At 40.7% G+C, this 20,771-nt stretch overlaps 1 protein-coding gene and 1 long non-coding RNA gene across 2 annotated transcripts in view; one reads left to right on the top strand and one right to left on the bottom strand.

Moving 5' to 3' along the window:
* The window catches only part of BLNK (B cell linker), a 102,700-nt gene that overhangs the window by 47,314 nt on the left and 34,615 nt on the right, over positions 1 to 20,771 (top strand). The window contains exon 6 of the mRNA XM_039379189.1: positions 20,538 to 20,603. Within this exon, the coding sequence (XP_039235123.1) occupies positions 20,538 to 20,603 (66 nt within the window). The remainder of the gene's footprint in view (positions 1 to 20,537; positions 20,604 to 20,771) is intronic.
* LOC113982543 overlaps positions 10,075 to 20,771 on the bottom strand; it is a 42,567-nt gene continuing 31,870 nt past the window's right edge. Inside the window, exon 4 of the long non-coding RNA XR_003538793.2 lies at positions 10,075 to 10,112. This is a non-coding gene — a long non-coding RNA (uncharacterized LOC113982543). The remainder of the gene's footprint in view (positions 10,113 to 20,771) is intronic.

Here is a 20,771-nt window from a genome sequence, read left to right as displayed (position 1 = left end):
ACAGGAAATACCTGGCAATTCACAGCAAATTTTGATCAAATGAAGGTGGGATACTCACAGTCTAGGACAGAGTTTGTTTCACTGAGTCTGGTTTTGACCATGCCTCAATGGCCTCAACGGCCTCAACAGCTCTTAAATTGAACCCAGAACACGCCGCCAGAGGTAGTATGTGGAAGGAATGAGCCAGTGGAAAATAAACATCAAAAAATAACAGAGGGGTTAAAAAATAGGTTTTGTTTCTGAATATGCAAGATAAAGAAGTTGCTTTTAAAAATCTTTTTTATTTATAAGCATAAATGGAGAGTTACACAGTCATATTGGGAGAGGATCAGAGGGACAAACCCAGACTAAGCCACAACACATGCAGCGATGAGGAAATCATGTTGCAACAGTCAGTGACATTTAGAAAGCCTTTTCCAAAATTACAATGGTATTTTGAGCATCAAAAATTTAGAATAGAAATGGATGCATGTTCTGTAAACCATCCTGCCAAGTGAATTTACTGGCAAACCCTGCACTACCTGTGTTAGGTAATAGTGCCAGGAATTCATCCTCTATCTTTTGTAGCCATATACAGGAAAATAAAGCTAGTGGCTATCTACATAATCACAAAAGTGGCATTCTGTGTAGATGTGAGTTCTTAAAACATCAGATACAAAAATACCATTTAGGTAGAGGGCTTCGATGATGTTGTTCAGAGGACCAGTACTGTGGGAACAGCTCTGCAAAACACTTCAAGATTGTTCTGAGACACCACTATGCCCCAAACTCCTGGGCCTTGTTCCTCAGCTGGGAAGTGCAGGTTGGCACAGGCTTCCAGGCCATGTCTCAGCAGGCAGCAGCACAATTCCCATTGGGCCCAGATGTGCCAGGGAGCACAGTGATGACACAGGCATCCCCCAAAACAAATGTCCATCTACCTAAAACGGTCCTTGTGGCTGGGAAGGAGGGTTTCATGCTAACCATCACTATGGTCAAGATGCCACCCACGTGGTAAAACAAATCCCAGTTCCTCTTTGTCTTTATCCAATGAGCATATTATGTCAGAGGGACAGTTGCTGGGGTTACAACTTACAACTACAAAAATAGCATGACATTATGTTTGCTGCAAGGCTCAAATTTGCCACCGCCTCCAGGCACTCCCAGGGTGTCCTGAAGAGGAAGGCAGGGTGTTTCCTGCAGTGGGGGTTAGTCAGGCCCTGGCCACCCCTCCAGCCTGGGCCCCCAGAGACACCCTTTTTGGGTGATGAGTAATGTCAGAGGAATGGAGAAACTCCTGCTGCTCACTCACCCTGCCTGTGGTGCAGGTCGGCAGGGCCACCTTCACCAGCTGCACACTGCGGTGTCTTCCTGTCCATACGGGCTGTACAGAAGCCCACCTGACCACAGACAGGATCAGTCCAAAAATGGGCCAGGAGTTCAGACTCTGAAAACACCTGCAGGGCATAAAGAAGAGGTCTAGGGCTGTTTGGAGGGACTTGGCCTTGTTCTTCTTTATTGAAGGTTTTTCTCTAGTAGTTTTCCTATCTTGTTGCACCCAACCAAGCTTTCTCAGCACACAGGCTGACTTGCAGGCAGGCCAGAAAGAGCTAAGCAGGCTGTAAGCATTTTCTGGTGAGGCTGTGCTGTTTAGATCCAGACATTGTTGATGCACGTACACACTTAAAATGAGGAAGAGGAGGAATTTCACTGTAACAAGAAAGGCTTTGTTTGACATTTGGGGTAGGGTGGCTTCCTTCTCCTAATTTCAGGACTTCATCTGCACTTGACTGTCCTTTGATTTCCCAGGAACAGTATATTCCAAGGTGGCCAGGAGAATCCACTCTCTCAGATGCCTCAGGTTTAAGACAAATCTGAGATACTGGGTCCTAGATGTACTTTTTTGAGGAGGACTAGGAAATAGTCTAAAGTTGTGCCAGGGGAGGTTTAGATTAGCTATTAGGAGAAATTTCTTTACTGAAAGGGTGGTCAGACATTGGAATAGGCTTCTCAGAGAAATGATGGAATCACCATCCCTGGGAGGGTTCAAAAGGCTGGTGGATGCGGCAGTTGGGAATTTGGTTTGGTGGAACACAGTGGTTCTAGGTTAATGGTTCAACTCAATCTTAGAGGTCTTTTCCAGTCTCAATGTTTCTATTATTTATTCTTTGCCCATGTTCTGCATGCTAGGCCATATCACTTGGTAGCAGCAATTTCTGTTACTTCTAGACCAAGATTCTTTTTCCCAAGAAAAATTCCCAGTGCCAGTGTGTCTTCGTAGGAGTGGGGAGGTAAAGGAAGTAAGATATGCCCTGTGTGAGTATTCAGTGTGCCAGGGCTCTGAGGACAAAAATTTACCTCCTTCCCTTGTACTGCTTTCCAGACATGTAAAAACAAACCCTGGTGGAATAGTAGGAAAGGGTTTGGGCTTTTTTTGCCTACAAACTCCTTGTAGGTAGTAAAGTGAAGCACAGCTTTATCTAGGGTCGTGCATGCGGATGGAAGAATGGAAGAAGCAAACAGGCTGAGGTATGACCAGTGGACAGGCCCCATAGCAGGTGCCACAAAATCTCATGAACAGCTCCTGTGCAATGAAGACTTCATTAGGAGTAACTTTTTGGCAGCAGTACCAGTGCAAGCAGTCACTCACCCTATTCTTCTAGCCCTGTGCTGCACCCTCACAAACATCTGTGCACCAAACCAAATCAAGGAACTGGTGCAGTTAAAAACCCTTTTTCTGTGACTTTTTGCTGGATTGTTTGTAGTGGACTCCTTCCCCAGTCCATGTCACTGCACAGCTACACAAACACAGGGGCCAGCAGATCACAGGGGTGAGAGATCCTGTGTGAGTCACACTGTCACCAAGCCCTGAGCTCACGGGACTCAGGGACTGCCCTGACCACAAGGCATCAGCAGTAGCCCCTTCCCAGGAGCAGTGAGGTGACAGAGCTGTGAGGACAGGCGTGAAAGCCTCAGCACTGGGCACTGCAGAGCATTAAAACTAGACCTGTAACTTCTGTTGAGTCAGGAAGAAACAAGGCGAAACCAGCCCGGCAGTGCAAATGACAGGCTGCCACCAAAGATGTCAAAGAGAAATAGCCTGGGATTTCTGCGACAGCCAGGCAAGAGGCAGTCGTTGTGCAAGAGAAATCAGTGCATGAGCCTACTGAGCAAATCTTTTATTCTGGTATGGCTTCAGATAAGTGGGAATATTAATAAGCAAAAGGGAAAGTGACAGAGAAATTTATTAATATCCACTTCTTCATATTGTCAGAGCATTAATTTTAACTAATTCAAAATTAATTGAATTTTCAAAATAACTTTTAGGGAGTAAAATTACAAAGTTGTCCAGTTCACAACTACATATAATGCAAGGTGGAATTCCAAAGTTTTGTGTATTGAATGACATTCAACATTATTATATTATTCCCTAAAGCCCATAAACTTTATAAGATACCCCAAAAAGGGCAATTTGTACACTGTGGGTCCACCCTAGAAAAACACTGTATTCAAATATCAAGTGATTTCCCTGCTGAAAGCTCAGAGACCAAAAACATCAGGCATGCCAAGATCAGAGTGATACTGTTATCAAAGACCCAAATCTCATGGCAGGCTATTTCCCCAGAGTCATCTGCACTAACCAGGAAAGTTTATTTTGCTGCTATGGTTTTGCAAGAAAAAAAAATGCAGTCACTACAATCTGGAGAGGAGAATTCCACATGAAAACTTAGCTCAAGTGGCAATGAGAATCTCCCCAAGAAATAACTCTGTGTGTCCTCAAAAACATATTGTACTTATCAAACATATTAACATGATGCAGGTGTATGTACCTTTTTTAAAAAAGAACTAGCAGGTTTTCGACCTAGAGCAGCCTTGGTTTATAAACTAAGCTGCGGACAAGCCAAGGATACAGAAGGGGAGCAACAAGAACCATCCTCCAAAGGCACAGATTTCAAATTAATCAGCCCTCTGGGATAAAGGCAGAATGGGAATAAGTGCTTACATTGCCCCTCAGAAGCAACCAGCTGCCTGCAAAGGTCATCTTTAAAGAGGAAAAAATGGTTGAGCTCAAAACTAAGCAACAAATCTCAGAGATATCAGAGCCATAAAACACAGCTGCCTGCATTTTGGGTGGGAATAGCCTTGCCCTGTGTCCCTGGAAGGATCACGGTTTTCTCCTGTCTTAGTTTAAGAAACAGGGTGAAATTTTTTTTTTCTTTAGTTACATTCAAAAGAGCGGGGATCAGCTGATGGTTTTCTCTAGCTTTTGCTGGAGAACCTCTGGGAAAGTTTCCACGGCAGCATGTTCCCACCTGGTACACCTTCACCACAAGTGTGGAGGAGCGGGGAGGTGAGGGAAACCAAGCCCCCGCATCACTCCCCGCAGCCAGCGAAGTCACCTGGGGCTGGGCAGGTGACTGGCGCGGGTCCCGGCCCCGCCACGGCCCGCTGGGCTCATCTGCCTCGACCCGCTGCAGCCGGGCCGCCCGCGCTGCCTCACCTGCTGGCGGCCGAGCCGGCGCGTCCCGGAGCCGCTCCGACAGCTCCAAAGGGAGGGGCGGCTTAGCGAGACCTCGTGCTCCCATTTCCAAAGGCTCCACCTCGGCTCCCGGCTCCGAGGCCACCTGTGCGCGCCCCGGGCGGGGCGGGGGCGGGCGGCGGGGCCGGGCCGAGCAGCGGGTCCCTCCTCCGCCGGTGCCCGCGGGCCGGACGGGGAGACGCTCCGGCAGCGCGGCACGGCCGCGCTCTGACCCGGCGGAGGCTCCGCCGCGCTCCGAGCCGGCACCGGGAGGAGCCGTGCCCTGCCTGGCACCGGGAGCGGCCGCGCCGGCAGGTGCCGGGCCGGGGGCAGCGCGTCCCGGCGAGGGCAGCGAGCAGGATCATGGACAAGCTCAACAGGCTGACAGTGCCGGCCGGGGAGAAGTTCAGGTAGGGCTGGACCGCTCGCGCTCTCCTCCGGGAGCGGCACCGCGCGGAGGCTCCTGCGGGAATGGAGCGGTGGGATGAGCCGCTTCCCGCAGTGGCGTTGGGGGGGGGGGGGGACGGGGAGACGCTGGGATACGAGGAAGTTGGCAGAAGCTTTGTAGTAAAACGGAGTTATCACCGGTGGCCGGGGCGCTGCCGGGAAATGTTGGGAGGTAAACACACTTAGTGATTTCAAAGCAAAATGTGCGTCGGCTTCACCTGCAGCGCGATGAGGAATGTTTTCAAAGTGTCTGTTTTCAAAGTTGTAAGAAAATAGTCTGTGACTCACTAAGATGAGCCTTATGCAAATTAGAAAAACTTAATTAATTGCTTAATGCTTTAATGGCCTATGAAGATGGCGTTTGCAGTTAAGTTCTGTAATGTTTCCTAATCTTCGAAAGAACTGGTGGAATAGGGGGAACTGGAAAACGGGAAATGTTCCTAAGTGAAGAACAAAGTTAAATACAGGGTTTGAGAGGAAAAAAAGCAGAAGCTGGCCATTTCTGAAGTATTTTTAGTGTGACTCGATTGATGTGCTGGTACAGTTGGCACCTCAAGGCTCTTTCATTGTGACTGGTGGTTTTTTTTCTGAATAGCTAAAAGAAGTTCTGTTTCAGATTAAAGTAGCATAGAAACTTTTTCTTCCCCTGAAAAAAAAATAAAATAGTGAAAAATATTTTTTCCTGAAGTAACTCATACTTAAGCACTCAGTACTAATTTATAAAACTTTCTCAAGTCTCTCTCCCTCTCTTCAAAAGCCTTCATGCAAATCGGAATAATCCCTTGTAAAGCTAATTTTGATGCAATGCCTTTTCTTGATATCTACGCTGTCCATACTATTGGCGGGGAATGGGAGAGGTGGATGTACTTGCAGAGCTGCAGTGACACGTTTCTCAGTCAGGCACACCTAATAAAACCCTAGCAGACTGCATCCTGCAGCCCAGTCCAGGCAAGAACTCTGTGTAAGAAGACAGGGGAAGAAGATGGTGAATTTTCTCATTGTCTGCAATTTATCACCTTAAGTAGTCTAAACTGATCTAAATGGTGTCAGAGCTCAGTGTTGGTCTAAACTAGCTATATTAAGGTAATAAGCTGAGGAACAAGATGGAAAGCTTGGTTCTAACAAGCTGTCTAACAAGACAGTTACTGGTACATAAAGAAATAGAGCACACTCTCTCTGCTATCATAGAATTGTGGCTGGGATGAATCTTCTGCACTTTTGCAAACCATTAAAGCAGGATTACTTTCAAGCACCCAGAGATGGTCTGTCTATATATGAGGTTTATAATGGTCCACAACTCGTTGATGAACTGATGCATCACACCTCTGCTGCATCTTCAGTAGCTGACACTTCACGTACCTGATGCCCTTCATCTTGTCTGAGGTTTTAATATTGTTGTAAAAGAAGGAAGAGGAGGAAGTAGCTCTGTTTTCCTGTATTAACTTGAAATATTAGAAGCTATTTTTTTTCTCCTCCTCATGGCCAATTCACCCTAGTTGTGTAAGGAATGTAGGAGCACATGTTTCTCAAATGTGAGTGCTTCTCAGCACGTGCTATGGAAGTGCATGCATGCTTTGATTTGAGCATGTTGAAATACATCCTTAAACAAAAACCTGGATATCTGGCTACATGATCTTACTGCGGCATCAGCATTTTAAAACCTTAAGGCAGGACTTTCCATGAGTAGATATTCATAAATTTAGAGATGTGCAAATATAGGAAGAGATCAGCGCAACATGGCGGCAGCCTTTTCCTCCTCCTTTGAAACAGCTGAATACCCCCTCGTGCTGTGTGACTTGTTAACAGTGTAGTTGACTTCCTAATATAGCTCTGTCAGTATTGAAGACACATAGGTGGTTCAGAGTGTGTACTGAACGTTACATGAACTAAACAGTTACGTTAAAAACATACCTTTCTCCATATGCTAAGATGCAATGCCAAGAAGTATCCTTGCTGAACATAGTTTCAACTGTAGTAATTACAGTTCACATTTTTTTAAAGACAGCTTTCTTAAAATTTCTGCTCTGTAGCAGCAAAAATAAAAGAAGCACTGCTGTTGAGTCAGTGTCTGAGAGCAGATATTTTGATTTTTTTTTTTTAAGTGTAGACCTGAAAAACTAGATATTATGTGGCTTTGCTAAACTCAGCTATTCTTCATGGGTATATTTGAGCCTACCAGACCTAGTTTTTTGTTGTGTCAGTAAATCTTATGTCAGATCTGAATTCTCAACGTATTCTATTTGTTAAGTTTATTGCAACAATAAGAAACATAAGTGTTCTTACATGCCTCTCATCTAACATGTTGTGGTATGTAAATTGTTTGCAGTTAAGTTACTCAATTAACTTCAATATCAGTCAGATAGGAATGCTGGAACTCCATGGAATTCTGGTATTAATTTTTCTGTAGTGTTTCTTATAAGGTATGCACAGTATTATACAAATATTCCCTCAGAGTTCATTATGTGTTCTAACTGCTTCCATATAGTCAGAAAAAATTAATTCTGAAGCTTGGTTATTTATTGTGAGTGGTGCATACAAATAATTTGGTACTTTGAATTGTTTTGTAAAGTGTGAAGTGAATACATGAGCAATAGCCATGCTGCCATGGCAGGCTCTAGTGTGATTTCAGCCTAAACTTCAGGGAAAAAAATTATGCTGTAAATATATACAGAAATAGATTCACTCATGATCGGGGAGAGTAGGCAACAGGAAGTTAGCAACTCAAAAGATACAGCTCTAAACTTGCAGGCTCTTTTGTGCTTCAACTTCCTTAGACTATTAGCCTATGATTCCTGGTATTTGAATAATTTCTAGCTACTGTATATGACTGTGTCATAGCATCTTTTCAGACTGGCTGCATTTTTTTTATTATGACCACAAACCTTAATAATGATGCTCTGCTCATAGCTGCCTTCAGCTGTGTATCACAAAATCCTTTTCAAAGACATCATTTCCATCACCATTGCAGCCATGGGCAAACCAGGGCATGAACCAGAAGTGTGCCACATGCTTTCACTCTCCTAAGGTCATGCAGTTAGCAACTTCCAGATTGCAAACCGACTTTTGCAAAAGCAGAGTTTTGTGTTCGTTAATTTGCAGCAGTTCTTCCTCCCCACTCCCTAAAAGAAAAAAGTCTTAAAATCACTATCTCCAACCATAACTCCCAATTAAAAGCAAGTGGAAAAAAACAGCAATTGACTTTTTTCTGAGATTGAACAAGTGCGTCCAATTATTTGCAGTATTTTGTATTCAAATCCCTTGCTAAACAGGAGGTTTTAAGCCCTAATTCTATGAAAATCAAGAGGAGTTTCCTTAAGGCCTGAATGTCTGTTAATTGTCTATCAAATATGGAGCTGTTTATGATCTTCACTAATTTTCTATTGATAGAGACAGCTTGGCTGTAATTGCTAGGTCTTTTCTTTACCACAGGATTTTCTGGCACTGTTTCTTCTTTAAAGTAGACAGTACAAAATTCATTCCTTTGGGAGAGGAATGATATTTAGCTGTAAACTGATACCTTCTATGCATAGGATGCTTTATCATAGTTAGCATTTGCTTTTGGAGAAAAATGGGGAATATCTGAACAATAGTTCCTTTTAGTTCCTTTCAGATGTAGCAAACAGAAACTTAATCTGTTTTTTCAGGTTAAAATTTAACAGAGTTTATTGCATCGATGGACTTGAACAGGACAAAAGAACAAAAATAAACTCAAGCAGGAAAGAAACGGGAGTTTCAACGTAAGCTAAAGACTGCTCCCTGTGACAGAACTGGGCATCAAACCCACATCCACCTTCAACATCTCATCCTCTTATTAGTTATATAGACTCCAGAAGAAAGACTATGTAAATGATAGAATGATAGAAACATCTAATGGTTTGAGTTGGAAGGGACCATCTAGTTCCCATCCCTCTGCCATGGACAGGGACATCTTCCACTAGTCAACCTGCCCTGGAACACTTCCAGGGATGGGGCATCCACAAGTTCTCTGGCCAACCTGTCCAGTGCCTCACCACCCTCACAGTAAAGAATATCTTCCTAATATCCAGTCTAAACCTACTCTTTTTCACTTTGAACCCATTCCCCCTTGTCCTATCACTACATGCCCTCGTAAACACTTCCTCTCCAGCTTTCTTGTGGGCACTGTTCAGGTACTGAAAAGCTGCAATAGGGTCACCCTTGCATATCTGATATTAGGTCAGCCTTCTCCAGGCTGACCAATCCCAATGCTCTCAGCCTTTACTCAAAGGAAAGGTGTTCCAGCCCTCCGATCGTTTTCAATGATTCAAATATGAAGTTACTTGGACACTGTTCAGTGGTCTAAAAGCCCAAATAGAAACTGTTCCACATATGAGATTTTTCCAGACCAACCTCTTCTAATTGCTCATCGCTGTCTCCTCTTCACAAGTCATGGCCACTTTGCTTATGCTCTTCTACCTGATCTGGTGTTCTCCTCTTTCTAGCAAAAGTCTAATCTGCCTCCAGCCTCAGGCCCTAAGGACATAACAGCTGTGAAGGTCTTCTAGGACACCACCCATTGCCACCTCCAGCAGCCTCCTGTCTTCTCCTCACAACTTTCCACTGCACAGTAACATTCTGTGATGACAGCAGCTGTTGTGGCATTCCCATGTTTAAGCCCACCAAAATGTAGTCTGAATGCAGGGTCACATGAAATCACAGTCCAATGGTATGCAGTCTTCAAAGTTGGATTTCACAGGCACGGGGGAAAAGGAAGGTCACCAGCTATGTTTGCTGTGCTGGTGAGTACAAACAAAAGTTTTCTGTAGGATTGCTAGGTTTAGCTTGCCATACAAAGGACAGGATTGTGATTAAAAGATACAGCTGTATATTCTCTATCTCTTCTAATTTTCTGTCAGCTTAAAGAGTTCTGAATCTCTCTCATCTCTGGAATTTGGAATGGAATGAGATAGGAAATGCAAACTTCCCCAAATACCGCTGCAAAAATCCATTCTTTCACTCCCAGTGTGACTTCTCCAGTCAAATCCTCTTGCTTCTCCTTTTGACCTTGCTTCAGTGTAGCACAGCCTCCATCCCATCTATATTTGTTCTCCTTTATTCCTTTCTCTCTGCACCATTTCATTATTCCAATCCCTTTAAAGCTTCTTTTCTTCTTTTCAGCTACGTCATTCTGCCTGGACCAATCTCCAAGCTAAAAAAAAACAAACCAACAAACAAAAACCTCAAACCTGAAACATGCTACTTTTTACAAGAAAAACCAAAACAAAAAAACCATCCACAAACAAACAATAATCAAAAAACCAATTAAATAACCACATGGTATTTATTCTCACACAGAACTTCCTGCCTATAGTGCTGTTTATAGAAAAGTATGTTTGACTGTGATCTACGTGTATGTTAAACAAAAATATGGCAACGTGGACAAAATGGGAAATCTCTGTATGTAGACAGTAGTGTAAGAGTGTAGCCTCTTCACAAGATGAGCTATACTTATACAGTACCTATAGTTTCATTCTACTTGTGCTGGCAAAATTGTGCAGTCGTTGGCATAGCTTGTTCCACCACTGCTTCATATGCACACTCTTCCCAGTCAAATTAAGTCCTGTAGTGACAGCATAGTTCTGCCAAAATAACTGTCCACAGTAGGAGCATTTGTCCACTACAGCAATCACAAAGGACACCATCTTAGGCCTGCGACTGTGAGTCATTCAGCAAAAGTGAGTAATTTAGATTCGATCTAACGACTTGCCTTTTTTTTTTCAGTCAAATAATAAATGATCAATAGCTAAGCAAATAACCCAATAAATTAATTTTCTTGGCTGTGAAAAAACAACAACCCACATTTCAACAAACTTGGCATAACCATCTTTTACTGTTAGTTTATAACTATACCCCGTGCAGCTGGGCAGACTGCTAGATATTAGATCATAACATGATATTGCAGGTACCCAGTGGTATGTTGATCCCAGAACAAACCTGTCTTGTGTTTTACAGAACCATTCAAAGCCTATATACTGCACACTACATTACAATGTGATGGATGCTTTTCTTTTGGAAGGCAAATATGACAATCATAAAATGTTGCAAAAAAAGCCCTGCTGGAAAACCATATTTGTTTATCATGATGAGGAAAAAGAGTTCTCACAATAGTAGAAATTCCTGTAAATACCTCTTTATTTGAAAACAAGTACTGTTTTTAATGGCTTCCTTTCTCACCTTGGAGAATGCCTCTGCTATTTGATTGTTACAATATGACAGATAAACAATTATGGTTTTTAGAAAGCAAATATCACTGGTTTTATGTGCTCAGCAGCCAAGAGAATTGGAAAACTGATGGAAAACAGTGGCTGAAAGTGACAGTATTTTCCTATTTGGCTGCAGGGAATCATCTTAGATCTTTGGTAAACTGTAAAAGGACTTTAAATACTCTGTAAATAAGTTTGTTTTGTAGCAGTCATAATAAATGACTGAGGGCTAAAAGACACTTGAAAATTCTGTTAGCATCTTTATCCTAATCTGTTAGTGTATACATTTTGGACAGGCTCATTTTCCAGGTGTAAGCAAACCCAGATGTGCAATGCTACAGGCTTATGACATCAACATAAATTAGTACACAGTAAATACTTTAGAAAGAATTAAAATAATGCATCCCTGAAAACAGGAGTATATATTTTTCAAGCTTAATGCAAGGGCAACTGGGTGATATAGGCTATGAATGCAAGTGGCTATACCATATGGCTAAATGTTTCCTTCATTCCTCTGTCTTAAAACAGAGAAGCTACAGGCATCTCTGCAAGAAGCACAGAGGCAACAAAGCACTACTGGAGCTGTAGTTACATGGCCAATTTAACTTAGCATAAGTCTGAGCTGCTGCCAAAAGAGTAGGTCCCTTTCTTGCACCCTCCCAACATCCCTGCTTGCCGTGCACTCATCTCCGCCCTCACACTGGCACTAGAGTTCCAATGACCATGTGATGAAGCTGGATCTGATCCTGCTGATATATAAATTGGCAAAAGAAAAAAGAAATTAGTTTCCCAGCTGGAAGTTCTATGATTCATCATAGCTGGGTAAGCACCGAGGGCATTAAAGAGTGGAATTTCCTCTTTCAATGGCAGCCCGTGTGGGCTCTGTTAAAGTGACTTAGAGACCGAAGTACTTCTCCAAAGTTTTAACAACATTTGATAGGCTTCAGAACAAAACAGATCCATGAGTAGCCTCTATTAGATCCCTGTCAGTGCCACCCACACCCATGGTGGATATAATGCTTCTGTCGCTCGAGCAAAAACACTTTCAGCCCAAGTACAGCAGTGTTTGTTAGTGGTAATTTTCTGGGTCCATTCCAAATCCTGTCTTTATTCACTTCCCTGCAATGACTTTGTGCTTCCTCTTTTTGGTGAAATATAAAAACCCACTTAACTCTTTTGAATTTCTGCCCTTGCTCTCCTTCACCGACCAGGCTGTAGGGTACTAGTCCTTCAGGGAGGTACAACACTCAGTTAAACTGGAACTGTATTTCAAAGTAACATCCTGCTGCTGGAAAACCTTTCAGAAAAAATGGAGTAAGCCTTTTGAATGTGGCTTGTGTGTGGTTACTTTTTGTTTGTTTTATAATGCGTTAACTTATATCCAGAAAGCTGCTGCAAAAAGGAGATCAGTTAACTAAAAAAAAAGATTCAAAACAGAGCAGGTCAGTTACAGAACAGAAAATATACTTTTTATGTCAAAAAGTGACATGTAATATTCATATTACATATTATAATAGGTAATTGTTTTCTGTACTCTCTACAGTATCACTAATATCCAGTTGGGATAAAGGGGGATCTGGATAAGGGCAAAGAGGTGCTCAAACCTCAAGTCCTTCAAGTTGTTGTTAAATATCTATATTTTTTAAAAGTTGTACTAAAAAGTGCTTGTCCACCACTGCTTTCTGATATTCAAAACTGGCTGTCAAGTCAAAAAATCAAGTCAACTTTTCTCTGCTAAATAAAAGAAAAAGGTCATTGCAAAAAGTACCATACAACTTAAACACATGAAACCTTTGTTGTTAATATACAGTCCATACATACTCAGAACAAGCCTCAGCCTTGATCTAAAATGAGGAAGCAGTTGCACCACTCAGTTGGTGACATTGATGAGGCTTTAGTTTTCTTTGGCCCACTGAGAAATCTTCCTGGGTTCTTTCAATATGCAGAATTCCCAGTCACCTCAAAGTACTTACACTTTCATGTTGGGATTGATTTGTGTCAAGGATGTATTATGCCTTTACATGCTACGTACTTTTATTTACTCTGGGTATGTTAGTACTTAGTAGTACAAGAGAGACTGACAGCTTCTTTGTGAAGATTATGTAGAAGGCATATGAAGATGAAAAGTATAATCAATATTTAGCCTTTCTGTGCTTCTGTGTGTGCAATGTAAACACACACCTGCTCTAATTATGGGGGTTGCCTTTAGGCAAAACAGTGCATGATTTAGAAGTGAGCAGAATAGGATGTTATTGAGACTTCTTAAGAAATCAACACTCTTGGCAAAATGACTATAAATTATTTATAGTCATTTCCCCGTGTGCATCTCATGAACACAGCAGAAGACAATTCCTTGTTCCCTCTTCCTCAGATAGGTAGCTGTAATTGACTTCTCCCCACCGAGCAAACTTCTTTGAACTTTTCTTCACAGCTTTGAGATAGCTTTACAGATAAAGATCAAAGGCTTGGTGCCTTGAATGGATGGTTTGGTGTCACAGGTTACCACCTGCAGCTCCAAACTTCCTTCTATCCCATCATGAAGGCCATTGCAGGGGATGGGTTACGATAAGCACCCAGAGTGGATGAGGAGCTGTAGCCCCCTATCTTGGACCAGCAGCAACTAAAGTCATTTATCTGACTGCACCTCAAGAATTCAGCTCTGTCTTTATGCATGTAACAGCCATTGAAAACACCAGCCCCAACCCAGCCTGTATTTTGTTGCAAAGGACTTCACTCTCGCTGTTCCAGGTAGCATCTGATATAGGGGTGTGCTCACATGGAAATCTGAAGCATCTGAAGGCGGTCCAATGAGAGGAATTAGATGCTTTCTGTATTTGGGCATTTGCTTTTGCTTTCTACTGAGGAATTGGAAGGGAGGTGAAAGGGAGTACAGTTTGTTTATATCATTTAATTGGGTTTGTCTTAGATGCACAAAACTGGCAGAAATATGAAAATACATCTTATGAAGACACCCAGTCCACCAAGATCCACATTGTTCCACAGAGATCACATCAGGAGCACTGTATTCATAAAAGCCTTTCGAGGGAAAGGGGGTCCTTTTCTTTTTTGTTAAATTAGTTTGAGAAGATAGTTCAAGATAAAAGCTTCAAGCTTTTCAAAATCTCAAGTGGTACTTAAACAAATCCCCTTCTAGGTAAACAGGTTCTTCCTACAAAAGCAAGCATGAGTCTTCCCCTTTGTCCAGAAACAATAGCTTTCTTTCTTATTTTGGTCACCTGCATAGCCGTTTACAAAACTGAAGGCTAATAGAAACACAAAACAAAGACCAGCTGGGGTGTAGTGGAATAATTGTGCTGCGAGAAGCCATAAAGGAGGGGTCTTTGGATGCTGTTCCTTCTTTAGTTTCATATTTTAATGTGTTTTTTTTAAATTAACGGAGGTAACTGTATTTTTAATTTTCTGTTCTTTGAGTTGTGGGTTTTATCTTCTAATAACTTAGCTTTTGTTCTGCAAATTCCAGTATACTTTTCCTCATTTTCTGTTTTGTGGTTCTTTTCTATAAAACTATAGCTGAAGCAGGTGGGTATTTTTGGGGATGTTCTTGTTTTAAGTTTAAATTTGTACTTACTGAATTGTATTCTAGGTTTCCAATGCTAAGCGTTTGAATTTGCTTGGGAAAAACAAAGACAAAAACAAAAAAAAAACCCCACAAACAAACAAAAACCTCCAAGAAACAACTACTTTTTGTTTTAATGTGATCTGTTATGCTGCCTTTCTTAAGATAAAAATGAGTGCTACACCTACCTACAGTCTTACTTTAAGTGAATGGACATAGTAATGATCTTCAGAAAATGTGGCTTTCTAGGCACACAACTACAGGTTGTCCTGTCAGTGAGAAAGAGATGTGCCCAAAAAGGTATAAGAACTGCAAGTGGAGTGCAAACTGTCTGATTCACGGTGGGATTAATTTTTTAAATTTTTATTACTATTTTAAAACCAATTAAACGTCATCAGTTAATGACTGAACTGATGTTAGGAGGAGAAGGAATATACGGGTCCCTTAGTGCTGAATGTGTCAATATTGCTTGCAAAGCTTCCCTTGCAGACTTGTTTGAATGTATCATGTTCAAAATTCTGCCCTTCTTTAACTAAAGAAACTGGTTTGTGAGTACAGATGGGGATTTTTCAAGAGGCAAAACAGATAATTCAGACAGTCCTGTAAACACTAGAAGTGTAAGGAGGTATAATTCTAATCCTCCACATAAGCAGAAATAAGTATGCTTGAAATATAGAAAATTTCCTGTGAATCCTTTAAAACTGGTTTTTGTTTTGTCAGCTCTCCCTACCATTGCTGAAGTCAGCCCTGTGTCCAAAAACATTATCAGGACCCATCCCAGCTGCAAGTGCTCACAACCAGACACCCTGAAGCAGCTGTGTCCCATCTGCCCACTCCAGAGACTCTAAGATACTATTAGAGCAGAGGGGCGTCACTTGCTGTGGGCTGTCACTTGTCATGTGACACAGGCAGCTGTACAGCTAAAATACAACCAGTGTGCACACTGAAGGTACAAAGTACTGGATTCCCTGTGTGCAAGGAGGTGAACCGTGCTGTTCATGCACACAGCAGATCCCTCCCTGTTTCGAGGAGCAGGAAAAGGTCATGATAACTAAGGAACCATTCATGATGACTGGTCTGAGCCATAATACACTGATCTACGTAATAGATATTTGTAAATGTCTTCACAGATTTATAATACTGATAAATAACATTTCTCAAAAATTAGTCTAAATGGTGGGAGAATTCCACATTATACAGATCTGTCTGAAATTAAGACAGATTCCTCTTTTTCAAATCTGGGGACTCTCTACCTTATCTCATGTCTGAGTTGAGAGCTTGTTGCACACTTTATTCTTCTTTATATTATTTATATTTTTCTCCTCTAAAAATTATTTTAACTTTAGAAAGCTTTTGTAGCATAGTGTATATGCAAGAGCCAAAAGCTTCCAGCTGATGTTTGAAGGTGGGAATGTGTCACAGGCCAGGTCCACCCAGCTTTTTTCCTTCACTCATCATGCATTCCTCATATGCTGAGCTGTGACCAGATCAAAGAGAGGGCAGTTCTGTTTCATTTTATTTCATCTCAAGGCAGCTCTGCCAGTCCTTGAGTGCAGCTAGGTATTTTGTGACACAGCAAATCCTTCTTTCAGAATATGTGGTATTTGCAGTGGTAAAATTTTCCACCTTCCTTTACACAGGTAGTCACCCCTTCGTCAATAGATTTCATAATCCTAAATTACTGGAGGTTCAAATTGGTAAGATAGGAAAAATAGCAACACAGGGCTAAAAAGTGTTTCATTTTAAGATTCTTTTTTTTGTTATTACCTCCAACATGTAGGATTTCTAATGTATTTTAAGAAACCTAAAAATTTTTGGAAGCACCCAGAGCCAAAACTTCCAAACTTCTCATCTGCAGAACTTTGAAAATCTATTGTCTTCAGTGAGTTCCTGATCAAAAGGGTCCCATCCAGTCTATACCTGTCACAATTAAGCTGGATCTCAAAATATCTATCTATTGCTGAAACATGTTTCAAAGATTAGCAGTGACACAGACTGCACCTTTGTCTGCAAGCCTGATTTTACATAAAAAGCTCTCAACCAGATTGAATGAAGAGTTGGTGCTTGTAGTTAAGAAGCAACTCTTAAGTTTGACCTCTTGATTATCTTTAATTACCTGCAATGCAAGGTAAAACTGGCATTACTTATTATTTTCATTTACAGTACTTGCTGACTGAGGTCCTTAAATGTTTCTCTCATCTGCTCATCCCAAGAGAACACTAGAGGATAAACATTAGTTGGTAACAAGGTCCTGACTCAGATGTTGTGAAGAAAGAGGGTTGTAGTTATGTATCTGAAGCAAGAGCTGTCTACATTGGGCCATGGTAGCCTCCATTTCCTAGATACTCTCAGGGCTCCTGCTCTGATAAATCCCTCCCACAATGAACCTCTTTACTTGGAGTATAATCTTAAGTATCTGAGAGCCATACAAGAGTATTTTAGTGCTGGTCAGATACATAGATCCAGGCAAAATGTTAAGTGTAGAAATGCCCTTCTGTGCTTCCCTTTCCTCATCGCTCTGGAGCGGCCTTCAGGCTTGGAATCAAGACCCTTAAGATTTGGAGAATCCTCTTGCCATACACTTTCCTGCCTGCCTCTCGTCATTTCTACTGTCTCCTTAAGATCTCAAGTCAGACAGACAGCTCTTTGTAAAACTTTTCAGTTGTTGCCTGTTATGTCACCTGGCAGCTCGAGAAATCTCAGCCTCTAGCTAACTGGATAGACTGGTTTGTGCAGTTTGTTCAACTTTATGGGTCAAAGGGGATTCCACTTGAACTGGAGATCAGCCATAGCTGATGACTTCCTACACTTACCACTACACAGTGCACTGGTTATCTGCTTACTCACAGAGGCTTGATACAAGTTAAATTGTGTGGAGGCAACAAACAAGTTTTCTAACAACTCCTGTAAGAGCTATGTCATTTTAAAGATTGAGAAAAACACGTATTAGGTACTCTCTAATTTAACGAAGTTGTAATTAGAAAATGAAATGCCTCCATAAAAAAAAATAAGAAATAAGAGTCACAGATTTTTAGGAAATTCAATTATGCAAAAATGGGAGTGCTTTGATTTCAGTCCATCTACATGGAAAAAATAGCATACCAGCAGCAGCGTGTGTGATTATCTCTAAATGCACTTTTTTAAAAAAAATATGTATTAGAATGATCTTTTAAGCTATAGTCTTATTCAAAACTCATGAAAGACCCATGATACTCTAATCAATCCACCTGAATATGATAAAATGAAGAGCAAACTCTTCTGGGTACCTATAAGTATGAGTTTCGGGGTGGGTTTTTTTTGTGTATGTGTGTGTGTTGGAGGTTTTTTTAAGTGACCAAATAATAATATAGAATACAACCAGTAAGGTGAAAAAAAAGCCCAATTTTTCAAAATAAAGCCGTATTTCAGCTAATGTTCATGTCAGCACTGAGCAATGAGCAATATTCAGATATAATTCTACAATTAGATTTTGTTGTTGATGATGTTTCAGTCCCATCTCAAACAAAGAACAAACACAGGAGGAAATGTAACTGTTGCTTACATGTATGCCTAATTGAAGTCTGGCAAGCCTTTCTGAAAGAAACACAAACACTTGAAGACAATCATTCTCCCCAAACTAGAACTCAACCATTTAAATCTCCTCTCAGTCTTTTCATTCCTCATTACTTTTAATTTATAGACACTGCCAGGTGCCAGCTGGGGCACAATACAGAAACAGTAAACTGCAGAAAATGGCTGTGTATGATGTTTCGAGCATAACCAGCAGCTGAATCTGTTAGGAAAAAAACCAACAACAAATACTACAGAAAAGCAGAAGTTCATCTGAGCTTTTCACCCCAGATTTAATGTATCTGGTTAGTTCAGATAATAATCCAAGCTACTCTTGTAGGTGTAGTGCATTCTTGATGGAAATCTTGGAACATGTTGCTGTGCACCTGTTTTTCACCCCTATAAGTAATTTATTGCTTTATGTCAGCAGGTAACACTGTGTCATTTTGCTGTAAATTAATGGTTTGAGTTTTCAGCAAAAGTTAAAGATGGGCTTGTGAATTATTTGTCCATTATTCTCTTTTTTTTTTTTCTGAATTGAGGATCTAGAAAGAATAGGCTGAATTGCTTTTTAAGTGAATTTGGGCAAAGATTTAGGCTCTAGGAATGCCCTTTAAGTACCAGACCCATGTTTTAGCTTGTCAGAGCATTATATACCATGTTATGGTATTACAGGGGTTATCCTTCAAATTCGGCTAATATAGTGAAAAGATCCGTTGTTTCTGTTCTGTTAATAAACATTATTAAGAATAAAATCAAGCTTTATTATTTAGTCTTCTAAAAACTTAGAAACACTCAGTTATTTAACTGGTTTTTTTTAAGCAAGTCTCATAAAATGTGACTAATTATCACTACCTAACACAATTGCTCTAAAATCAGGAGCAGAGGTAGGAAGGTCCTTTCCAGCAGAAGTCTAATATTCAGCTGCTACCTGATGCCTTGAGTGCTACATGTCTGCTCAGCCCAAACCGAGGACTGCAGACAAATAATCACATTAGTGCAGTTACCCCCGGATTTTGATTAGCTAGTTCTCATCTAATTCCAATTTCCTTTGAAAAAACTATTTTAATTTTTAAGAGAAAGTTTTTAATTACTAGTGATGAAGCTGGAAGATGCCTTTTTTTAGTGAAACTATGTGTTACTCAACCTTCTGAATAATAAGATTTCAAGTTTAAAGAAAGCTTTAAAAAGAAGAAAGAGTACTTGGATGCTTGTACTTCTCTTTGTAAGCAAAGCGTCCAAGAGTCTGTTGGTAGCCTGACTGTGCATCAGAGAGGAAGTAGGGAAGACTAAAACGTGGAATGACATGGACAATGTGTAATGAAGAATGGACGGCCAATTTTTTTTAAGTGCTTTTTGGAAAAAAAAAATCAATACATTATTGGTTGTGCTAAAATCTTCAGCTCAGTTCTAATAAAAAATGCAAAGTTTAGGGGAACAGGAAGAACACACACTGTGAGAAGAAACTCAAAATATATGTGCATTCTATAGAAGTTTCTGGTATCTGCAGACTTTGAACAGGTTTCACTATTAAGTCAGTCTTTTGCTAAAAATTCTATCTGTATTCTTGACACTGACTTGATTTTAGTGGTGTGGATTTTTTAAATGAGAAGGGAGGTGGGATTCTAAATGATACTTGAAAAGTGAAAAATATTCAACTTAAATTGCCTTGATTACAAGTAAAATTTTAATTATGTCAATGCAGGTGATTAATAAAACAATCTACAATTCTAGATATTAGTCCATGTAACTGGAGTCCTAAGATCATGAGTTTTTACAGCTCAGAGTCATCAATGCTCTAATAGTTTCTCAAATGGCCTGGGCCCAGGAATGTATTGTCTTTCCCCTGCTATTGTAACTGCAAACACTGTGGGCATGAGATAGAGTGTCCCATGTAGGGTCAGAAATCAGAGGGCATTCCCACTATAGCTATGCAGTGTTGTGAAGTCAGATCTGGACAAAATGTTAACATTGAAATGTTCTAAACTATTAATTTAGGCAATGATGTTTCTTCCTGATGGCACTCACTCAAATTGATTGTTTAAACTGCATGTAATTGTATTAAGAAGGATAACACAAACAATGCTAAAGGGCTCTGTTAAAAAGGGAGGAAAAATTTATGCACAAATGATTTAGCAACTAAACTACTTATTGAAGACATATTAAGCATATTTTTCTTAATTTATATAAATGGATTTTCAATCATTTGGTAATTTTAATGCTGGCTTTGTTTAATATTTTACAGGAAGCTTCAAAAGATGGTGCATGACATCAAGAAAAATGAAAGTGGGATAATAAACAAGTTCAAAAAGTAAGTTTGAACTGTCAATCCCTCATTTTATCAATTTGGGAAAGTTCATGTTGTAACATAGTGTATAGTACTTTAGTGTTGGGACCATGTTATTCTAGAGGGATGTACTTCAGCGTATGTGAAAAGCTTCAGTTCAGACATGCAGAATTGTCATAAGTTGAAGAACTG

The sequence above is a fragment of the Pipra filicauda genome, unplaced genomic scaffold (genome assembly GCF_003945595.2).
Source record: "Pipra filicauda isolate LSUMZ 115617 unplaced genomic scaffold, ASM394559v2 scaffold15_size4787011_pilon, whole genome shotgun sequence".
Taxonomy (NCBI): Eukaryota; Metazoa; Chordata; class Aves; order Passeriformes; family Pipridae; genus Pipra; species Pipra filicauda.
Note: the sequence above shows the minus strand (reverse complement) of the source record. Positions and strands in the feature narration are given on the sequence as shown.